Source organism: Mauremys mutica, chromosome 2 (genome assembly GCF_020497125.1).
Source record: "Mauremys mutica isolate MM-2020 ecotype Southern chromosome 2, ASM2049712v1, whole genome shotgun sequence".
Taxonomy (NCBI): Eukaryota; Metazoa; Chordata; order Testudines; family Geoemydidae; genus Mauremys; species Mauremys mutica.
This window is the reverse complement of record NC_059073.1, coordinates 218733752-218744725: the sequence shown is the minus strand read 5'-3', so window position 1 is coordinate 218744725 and position 10974 is coordinate 218733752. Positions and strand designations below refer to the sequence as shown.

Here is a 10974-nt window from a genome sequence, read left to right as displayed (position 1 = left end):
GACATCCACAGCATCAGAGGATTCTGATTCCCAGAGAGTTCAGGCAATAGGATGCTAGAAACCAAACTGTTACAAGGCTTATGTTTGTCCCTATGGAAGTGTTGCTGGGGTCCTTTCTTTGTGATTGCAGGAGACATTCCGAACAAGCCTGACTCTCCGTAATTGCAACACTCTGTAGCGCATTGGGCCCACAGGACGGTGGCCAGGTTAGCAAATTGATCACAGCTAAGCTCCAGGGCTGACAACATCTGCATTCATTAGTTCAGCAAGAGAGATGGGGGAAGGGGCAGCACACATGAGGGTGAGAGGATTCAGGAGTGAGTTGAATCCTTGGAGTAGACTAAGAGAAATAGGTTATATAGTGGGAGCTCTGTAATCCCACTTTGAACACACTTAAATGCCTGGTACATGAGAGGTGGGGAATGAGGACAGATAATACTGCAGAGAGGCATTAAATTAATAAAACTGCAGCCTGCCACTTAAATCCATCCCTGTGTCTCTCCATGTATTTGCATGTCCTGATCACTAACTTATGGCAAGCTTCCACACGTCTCTTTATTCTAGCTGAGAAATTTCAGGTCTGGCCCCTCCTACTTAATAAAAATCTAACCTTTTTAAAAAGAAAAACTTGTAGTCAGAGATGTAACAGATATTCAGAAAAAGGGAAAATGGGGTTATGTCCTGTGTCCCACCTAATAAACATTTATCACTATACAGAGGCCAAAGTTCATAAACCTTACTGAAGGAGGCTGGTTGGGAGTTAATAGGGCTGAATGATCCCTTTTAAGAGAAGAGTATCTGGAATAAGGCACCTCTAGGACAGTTATTGGTTCAAAAGTAATCGGGGTGAAAGGCATTCATCTGGAAAGTCTTACCAATAATGTGCCGGACAGGTATCCCTTTGCATTTTAAACATAGGGGACTAGCTTCAACAACAACCTATGATGGGGAGAACGGGGAAGCCGAGTTATTGTGCAGAAGCCCCTGTTCTTCTGAAATTTTATGACCATTCAACACTATTTTACTCCCACTGTCTTCAGCCTTTACTCAGCATCTCCCAGGGCTTTCTGAATCTTTGCCTAGAGATAGAGGTAGGGCAGGATCTATTTAATTTTTTATGTAGGAAATAAACTAAACCTTTAATTAAAGCAGATTATCTAAAATTACTTATGCAGCTGAACTAGATTACATTTTAGTTTTATAAATTTGTGAATATAATGTTGAAGCAATTAAAAATTAAAAGGAGGCTAAAATATATGCTGTAGGCTCATGAAAGCATAGAGGCCTCTCACATTGAAAATATCAGAACTGAAAATAATCCCTGCATGCCCATATCATTTAAAATATAGGCATGGCCAAGCCAGGCAAGGGAAAAAACAAATAGGCTGCAAGGGAGAGAAGACAACTCATCACATAGTTACATAAGATTCTCCAAAACCATAAAGGAGTTCTGAATAAAAGACTTTTGGGTTTATATGCTCTGGGATTTGTGTTCCATGTAATTTAAGTAGAACTTTTCTCATAGGAATTTCTCCAATGATGTGCGGGTCTAGCTATGTTTCAATAGACTGGATCAAACAACTGTAATTCAGGGGTGGGCAAACTTTTTGGCTCGAGGGCCACATCTGGGTATGGTAATTGTATGGCAGGCCATGAGTGCTCATGAAATTGGGGGTTGAGGTGTGGGAGGGGGGTGAGGGCTCCAGCTGGGGATGCAGGAGGGTGTTCCGGGCTGGGACCGAGGGGTTTGGAGGGCACGAGGGGGATCAGGGCTAGGGCATGGGAGGGCATCAGGGGTGCAGGCTCCAGGTGGCACTTACCTCTTATGCAGAGGCGCAGCCTGGCAGCACTGTGCGCTGACCTGTCCGCAGGCGCTGCCCCGTAGCTCCCATTGGCTGCAGTTCCCAGCTAATGGGAGCTGCGGGGGCAGTGCTTGGGGCGGGGTCAGTGTGAAGAGCAACCTGGCTGCCCCATGCATAGGAGCTGGAAAGGGGACATGCTGCTGCTTCCAGGAGCCGCACGGGGTGGGTCAAGCCCCTGACCCCGCCTGGAGTGCCAGAGTGGGGCAAGCCCTGGACCCCGCTCCCAAGCGGGAGCTCGAGGGCCGGATTAAAACGTCTGGAGGGCTGGATGGGGGCCCCCCCGGGCTGTAGTTTGCCCACCACTGGTCTAATCTAAAATTCAGCAGCTTGATAGGCAGCTAACAAAAATGGCAGTTTGCATCTTAAAAAAAATAACAAGCTAGATAAGAAATGGATGCGTCGATTGGATGTCTGGCACTGGTTAGGTAAGTGGCAAGCTGCAAGTTCTGTTCTACTCAATTTTGTTCATTATATTGCTACTTCAGCTTTCCAACTCACTTCTACTTCAGATGGAAGTGTGTGTCCTGCCTGACAAGTAGACTGTGAGCTCTCTGTGACAGGGACTGTTCTATTAATTGTTTGTACAATGCTTATAGGGTTCCTAGTCACTAGCATAATTCAAATAAATAGTGATTGGTGGTTTAAAAATACTCAAAATAGAAAAAATATGGCTCCTCCAAAAAAGGAACCTAGATATTCTGAAGAACTAAAACACAAAAAATCTATTATGCTTCTAATTTCTCAGTTGGAAAAAGGAAATAGTTAACTGGAAGCTGTGGAGGATATTCAACCATATTCAGAGTATTTCTGATGTCAGTCACTGGAGGGTAAAGTGATTCTAGTGAGGTAATCTACGCAATGATTCTTGCCTCAAGAAAAATGTTATTCTGTTCCTATGTTATCATCTCTGAAAATCTACAAACATTCCAAAAACAGGATAAGATTTGAAACCTTTTCTAATACAAGTGTTGACTCTTAAAATGAATCAATAACAGTATGAACACAGTGGGAACGATCTATTGATTTATTATTTTTAACAATGATTACTTTAACTATTCAAAAAAATACATACATAAAAAAAAGGTCTTTACCAACTAATGACTACTGAAAAGCCAGACTTTTGCAGCCCATTTCATATTCTCTTTCAGCCATTTCAGAGCAGAATTATGTTCCAAACTGTAAACCTGTTCCATATTAACATTCATTGTCATGTGCTTAAGAAAAAGCTTTGGATTAGATATACGAGCAGCTTGAATCAGTCTCTCAACTGCTGCTTGATAGTCATCTTTACTCCGCACTTTTTGTTCTTCAGATCTGCAAAAGAGTTTTCACAAGTACAAAAATCATGGAACACAAACACTAAGATATACCATTCATTGATGGTTTTCATTTACTGGCATCAAGATTACTAAAACAGTAAAAAAAATCCTGGTGTTCATATTTCCTAATGCAAATATTGTAAACTGCTAGATACTGACAGCTGATTATTCTGAAGTTTCTGAACTAAGTTAGCACCTATCAGAAAAAGTAAAAAGTAACACATTTAAAAATACTGGTGCTTTCAGGCGTTTAACATCTCAGTGACAAATGAGTTGCAAGCTTCCACAACAGCACACTCCATCAGGAGTTACTAGACTCCAGAGTGGAAGAATTAGAAACAAGCGGTAGAGCATCTTAGGCACTGACCTGGCAAGAACTTGGGCATACCTTTGACTATATTCACAGTACATAAAGTTAAAGGATGTGCTTAAGACCTTTCAAGGACAGGGTCCTTATTTATTATTATTTAAACCTACAAGAGGAGTTACAGTAGTACAGACTTGAATCTGGCTATTTAGTTTGGTTTGTAAAGTTTTACACCACCAACTATAGTTTTTTAAAAAATGATTTGGTATGTCCCATGTCAGTAGCAGATTTTGTTCTACTTCTCAATAAACGGAGTTTCTGCTTAGGGGGCTCCAACAAGCTGGAAACTGGATTGCTCCTTTTCCTTCTGCCTCAGGTAGCAACACCTATGTGCTGATGAAAGACTGCCACTTTTTTGTCCTCAGCTAACAACCTGACTTCACTAACCAAGGACTGATCGAGACTTCAATTATTTATCCAAGACAAACTGCAAAAAACAGTATACAAATACATATAAATAATGTAAGAATTTTAACAGAAAACCGTAGTTATAGAAAAGTGTTTAAGTCTTTAGCTCAAAGCCACAGGCAATACATTTCTTAAAACATCCTCAGTGAAGGAGGATGAATCCTGGAAATAATCTGGTTGATATGGTTGGTGATTAATGGACAAAGATTGCCAGGGGAGGGCAGGAGGAAGAGCTCAGAAAAAAGTTATTCATTTTCTTGTAACAGGTGGTGTTCTTCGAGTGCTTGCTCATATCGATTCCAATTAGGTGTGCGCGCGCCGCATGCACGATCATCGGAGAATTTTTACCCTAGCAACACCCAGTGGGTCGGCTGTGGAGCCCCCTGGAGTGGCATCTTAATGGCGCTGGATATATACCCCTGCCGACCCAGCGCCCCCCTCAGTTCCTTCTTACCGCCCGTGACGGTCGCTGGAACTGTGGAGTGCGGCATAGCTGTCCTCCACTCTCCCTAGCTTTTGCTTCCCAGTTTTAGATAGTAGTTCTAGTTATAGTTATATAGTTAGCTTAGTGTTATAGTTATAAAGTTAGGCTTGTAGTTAAATTTAGAAGGTTGGAAGGGGTCCTCCCCCTTCCTCCTTGCCTGCTGCCTGGGCTCATGCCCAAGGCTCCAGGTTCTAAGCCGTGTTCAACCTGCTCAAAGCCTATGCCAAGAGAGACCCCCACGACTCTTGCCTGAAGTGTCTCGGGAGTCTCACCAGGCCAGGAAGTGTAAGATCTGTAAGGCGTTCAGACCTCGACCCAAAAAGGAGCGGGACTTTAGGCTCAAGCAGCTCCTTATAGAGGTGGCCCTTAGCCCGGATCCCCTATCAGCATGCCAAGTTCTGGCACCAAGCACATTGGTGCGCAGTGCCCCAGCGGTGGCTTCAGGTACGGCACTGCGGGGAGACTCGGATAGAGGCCTGCGGCACCGGACCTCTCCAGCACCACATCCAGTGCAAGTGGCTCGGCGCTGTTCCCTGTCTCCAGGACAGAAGAGACTGCGCAAGCCGGGGGGTGACTTTCTTGCAGCAACAGGCACCAGCACCTTTGCTAACCTCAGAGTTGCGCCCAGCACTGGAGTGACCAAGGGTACAAGCGCCAATATTGGCACCATTGACTTCGGCACCGATGGAGGAGCCGTTGGGTCTGGTGCACACTGGGTCCCCGACCCAGACTGTGGTTGAGCCCCGGCTTCCGTCGACGCCGGAGACATTCGTAACAGCGAGAGACCTTATTGCCCTCACAGAGCCGGCACCGGCGCAGACTTTGGCACCGCCTCCGACTTCTGTTATACAGTCTAGGGGAAAGCCTACCTTAATACGTCCGCCATCTCCTAGCGTGGAGACGCAGCACCGCTCCCGATCCCGGCGCCATTTGCAGTCCTGACGCCGTTCCCTCTCACAGTGCCGGTCATACTTGTGGCACCAGTCCACCTCTTGGCACAACTCCGGGCCGCAGTACCGTTCGGACTCCCGACGTCACTCCCGGCACCGATCGCAGCACCAATCGCCTTCCCGGAGTCGATCCCGGCACCGCTCCCGCAGACGTTCATCGTCGCGATCCACGTCTGGATCCCAGTACTGGGTCAATCATTGACATCGATCTCAATCCCGGTACTGCTCCCTGACGCCTCGCCGGCACCACTCTCCAGCAACCCGGTATCGGTCCTCATCATGCCCCGGAGAGTCGACACAGACGCGCTCCACACCGCCTTGGCCCTCGCGCTCCGCCTCATGGTCATTGCAGTCTGAGAATGCCTCGCACTCGGCCTACCCAGCTTCAGGCCAGGGTGAGGGTAATGTGGGTCAGTGGCATGACGAAGGCCAAGATCTTAATCAGGATCCTACACAATGGTCCTTCTGGACACCGTGGGCGTACCACCAGCCCAAGGGGCTCCATCAGGGGCCTCCCACTCAGCCCATTCAGAATCCTGGGTACCAGAAGCCACCATAAGTCATCCCCCTCCGGGGGGTATGGAAGCGGCTGCACCTACCCCAACGCAGGCCCCAGGCCCCGGTGTAGCGGATCCTGGGCAACAGGACTCCTTGCTACACGATCTGCCAGAAGACCCCCTGGCCCTGTGGCATCTTCATGATCTTCTCCAGACGAGGCAGTGGCGGCGACAACAGCCTCGGGTCCTCCCTCAATAGACCTTTGTGCCCACCAAGACCTTTTACGTAGGGTGGCACGTAATATGGACCTCCAAGCAGAGGAGATAGCAGAGTTGGAGGACCCAATGGTGGATATTCTTTCGGCGGAGGCTCCATCCTGAGTAGTGCTGCCCATCATCCACACCATCCAGACCAATGCCAGGACAATATGGCAGACCCCCGCCTCTGTCCCACCAACGACTAGAGGAGTGGAGAGGAAATACGTTGTCCCCTCCAAGGAGTATGAGTACCTTTATACTCACCCTCAGCCGTGTTCACTAGTGGTGTCCTCGGTGAATGCAAGGGAACGGCATGGTCAACAGGCCCCAGCACCCAAATAAAAAGACGCCAGACATTTAGATCTGTTTGGGCGCAAAATTTATTCAGTGGGACGTCTTCAGCTCAGGGTCGCAAACCAACAAGCGCGCCTGAGCTGATATTGGTTTAACTCGTGGACTCTAAGGGGAAATTTCAGGAGTTAATTTCACGGGAGTCCAGGGATGAGTTTGGGGTCTTAGTGGAGGAGGGCAAAAAGGTGGCTAGGACCTCCTTACAGGCCTCCTTAGATGCAGCAGACTCTGCAGCTAGGACCCTGGCATCGGGCATAGCCATGTGACGCATCTCCTGGTTGCAGATATCTGGCCTGCCACCAGATCTGCAACAGACCCTGCAGAACCTGCCATTTGATGGGCAGGGCCTATTCTCAGACAAGATGGACTCTAGATTACAGAGCCTGAAAGATTCCAGGGCTATCATGCGCTCCCTGGGTACACACACCCCGGTGACCCAGCACAAGCCTGTTAAGCTGCAGCCTCTAAGGTTTTACCCTCCCCCTCATCCGAGGCAGGACTTCTACAGAAGACGAGGTGGTAGAAAGAAATCCACCGGCCACCAACCTGGTCAGAACCAAGGCCCTCCCAAACCATTGGCGGAGCCTAAGCAAAACTTTTGAAGATGCGCCCGAGGATGGCGTATCAGTCATCATTCAGGATCCTTCCCCTCCATTTCAAGATCGACTCTCCCATTTCCACCGTGCGTGGTTCCATATAAACTTCAGACCGGTGGGTTCTTCGCACGGTGGAAAAGGGATATTCTCTCCAGTTTTCTTTCTCCCCTCCCTTCCATCCTCCCTCCCCATCCCTCTTCAGGGACCCCTCTCACGAGCAACTCCTTATACAGGAGGTCCAAATGCTCCTGTCCATGGGAGTGATTGAGGAGGTTCCAAGGGAGCTAAGGGGCAGGGGTTTTTACTCCCGCTATTTCATAATCTCCAAGGCCAAGGGTGGGCTTCAACCCATCCTAGATCTGCGCGGACTCAACAAATTCATGGTAAAGTTGAAGTCCCGCATGGTTTCACTGGGGACCATTATTCCTTCCCTGGATCCTGGGGACTGGTACACCGCTCTCGACATGAAGGATGTGTACTTTCACATAGCGATTTACCCGCCGCACAGGTGCTTCCTTCGCTTTGTGGTCAATCATGAATACTACCAATTCACTGTCCTTCCCTTCGGCCTGTCCCCAGCTCCCAGGGTGTTCACCAAGTGTATGGCCGTCGTGGCAGCCTACCTTTGTTGTCAACAGATCCAAGTGTTTCCGTATCTCGACAACTGGCTCATTAGAGGCCAAACCAGAGACCAAGTTCAGTCCCATGTTCGATTCGCCCTAAGCACATTCCGCCAGCTGGGTCTCCTGCTCAACAACGGAAAGTCGACTCTGGAACCAACCCTGAGAATAGAGTTTATCGGGGCAGTCCTGGTCTCCAGACTCATCCGCTCTCTCCTGCTGGACACACACTTTCAGTCGATGGCAAACCTCATCAGCAGCCTCCTAAACTTTCTGACTTCCATGGTAAAGCCATGCCTCAGCCTTCTGGGGCACATGGCTTCATGCATTTATGTAACCAGGCATGCCAGACTTCGGCTTCGCACGCTTCAGGCTTGGTTATCAACAGTATATCGACCAGGTCGAGACAGCCTGAACATGGTGGTCACTGTCCCAGAATCAGTTTTGACTTCCCTCTGTTGGTGGCTGGACCCCACGTCAGTGTGCAACGGGGTATCATTTCACACCCTACAACCCTCCTTGTACCTGGTCACAGACACATCATCTCTGGGATGGGGTGCCCACCTTGGGGAGCTCCAAACACAGGGCCTGTGGACCATATCCGATCTGACTCTGCATATCAATGTACGAGAACTGATGGCAGTACGCCTAGCGCGTCAAGCATTTCGCGAGCACCTACATGGCTGTTGTGTGTCAGTCCTCACAGACAACACCACGGCCATGTTCTACATCAACAAGCAAGGGGGAGCCCAGTTGTCCCCCCTATGCCCGGAGGCCATTTGCCTGTAGGAATTCGGCATAGTCCACTCGATACATCTGATGGCATTGTTTCTCCCAGGGGTCCAGAACACGCTGGCAGACTGCCTCAGCAGGTCCTTCCAGCCTCATGAGTGGTCGATTCGTCCAGATATCATCCACTCCATCTTCCTGAGGTGGGGGTTTCCCAGGTCGACCTATTCGCCTCACGAATCAATCGGAAGTGCCAAGTGTTCTGTTCTCTCCAAGGGCGCTCTCAGGGTTCCCTATCAGACGCTCTCCTTCTTCCGTGGAAAGACCAGCTGTTCTACACTTTCCCTCCATTCCCGCTGGTCCACAGGGTCCTACTCAAGCTGTGCAGGAACAAAGCATGCATGATTCTGGTCATCCCAGCATGGCCCAGGCACGACTGGTACATCACACTCCCGGAGTTGTCGGTAGAGCCTCTGATCACGCTCCCACTGTGGCCGAACCTGATCTCGCAGGATCACGGACGACTCTGTCACCCCAACCTGCAATCGCTCCACCTTACAGAGTGGATGCTGCATGGCTAACTCTGTCGGAGTTACTCTTTTCACAAATCGGTGCAGCAGGTTCTGTTAGGGAGCAGGAAACCCTCGACTCGAGCCACGTACCTGGCTAAATGGAGTCGTTTCTCCTGTTGGTGCGAGCAGCAGGACACGCCCCTATTGCAGGCGTCGATACCTCTCATCCTAGACTATCTCCTATCCCTAAAGCAGCAGGGCTTGGCGATATCATCTGTCAGGGTGCACCTGGCAGCCATCTCAGTTCTCCATCCAGGAGAACATGCTTCCTCTGTCTTCTCCAACCCGATGGTCATTTCTGAAGGGTTTAGATCGCCTCTACCCACAAGTGCAACAACTGGTTCCAGCGTGGGACCTTAGCCTGGTCCTTTCCAGGCTCACAGGGCCCCCGTTCAAGCCAATGGCCACCTGCTCACTCTTTTACCTATCTTGGAAGACACCCTTCCTTGTAGCCATCACTTCAGCGAGATGAGTATCTGAAATCAGAACTCTCACATCGGAGCCGCCGTATACAGTTTTCCGTATAGACAAGGTGCAGCTTCGCCCCCATCCTGCCTTTCTCCTCAAGGTAGTATCAGCTTTTCATGTGAACCAGGACATTTTCCTCCTGGCCTCTCATCTGAAGCCACATGCTATGCGGCAGGATCGATGTATACACTCTCTGGACGTTCGTAGGACCCTCGTATTCTATATCGAGCATACGAAGCCGTTTAGGAAAATGACCCAGCTCTTCGTTGCAGTGGCTGACCGGATGAAAAGCCTACTGGTCTCCTCGCAACGCATCTTCTCTTGGATCAGGGCCTGTATCTGTGCTTGCTACGACTTAGCCGGTGTCCCAACCCTACACCTCACTGCCCACTCCACGAGGTCTCAAGCCTCATCGGCCACTTTCCTGGCCCAGGTTCCAATTCACGAGATCTGTAGAGCTGCGGTTTGGTCATCGGTACATACCTTTGCCGCTCACTACATGTTAATTCAGCAGTCTAGAGATGATGCCGCATTTGGTTCAGCGGTTCTGCACTCAGCAATGTCTCACTCTGACCCCACCGCCTAGGTAAGGCTTGGGAGTCACCTAATTGGAATCAATATGAGCAAGCACTCGAAGAAGAAAAAATGGTTATTCACCTTTGTAACTGTTGTTCTTTGAGATGTGTTGCTCATATCCATTCCAAACCCGCTCTCCTTCCCCTCTGTCAGAGTAGCCAGCAAGAAGGAACTGAGGGGGCACTGGATCGGCAGGGGTATATCTCCAGCGCCATTAAGGCGCCACTCCAGGGGGCTCCACAGCCAACCCACTAGGTGTTACTAGGGTAAAAATTCTCTGATGATCGTGCACGCACCTAATTGGAATGGATATGAGCAACACAACTTGAAGAACAACAGTTACAAAGGTGAGTAACCGTTTTTTCTTCGAGACGTGTTGCATATGTTCTTTGCATTAGGTGTGGACGTGTCCCATGCACTGGTGCAAGAGAGTTTTCTCTAGCAATACCTGTAGGTGTAGCCATGCCTGCACCCTGGTATTCCTAATACCCTGAGCCAGGTTATAAAGGTCAGAGCCACCCTGCCCACCCTTCAGTTCCTTCACACTGGACTTTTAGATGATAGACTCTGATACATTGGGGAAGGAAGGTGAATCATGCAATGGACATGTGTAACATCTCAAAGACCAACAATTATCCAAGCTCCATCCAATAGAGGTGGGGCTAGGAGTCTTATGGGAAGAGAGAGTGCAGAACTGCTTTCCTCACATTCACATCTTCCCTTGATGTGGTAGTCATTGCATAACATCTAGCAAAGGTGTAGACTGAAGACCATGTTTCTGTTCTGCATATGTCCACATCAGGCCTAAGCATGAAAACAGATGGAGCATTTGATGGACACTTCTATTTATGTGCTGATGAGAGTAATGTTACCCCTTCCAGTCCAGGTATAGATATAGTTGTACATCTCGATGGCAG

At 49.0% G+C, this 10974-nt stretch overlaps 1 protein-coding gene across 2 annotated transcripts in view; it reads right to left on the bottom strand.

Annotated features, from left to right (window-relative positions):
• Positions 1–2872: 2872 nt before the first annotated feature.
• The window catches only part of TOPAZ1 (testis and ovary specific TOPAZ 1), a 110644-nt gene continuing 102542 nt past the window's right edge, over positions 2873–10974 (bottom strand). For both annotated transcript variants that reach the window (XM_045005291.1, XM_045005290.1), the window contains one exon: positions 2873–3176. In XM_045005291.1, coding sequence (XP_044861226.1) covers positions 2957–3176 — 220 coding nt within the window. In that variant the 3' untranslated portion in view covers positions 2873–2956. The remainder of the gene's footprint in view (positions 3177–10974) is intronic.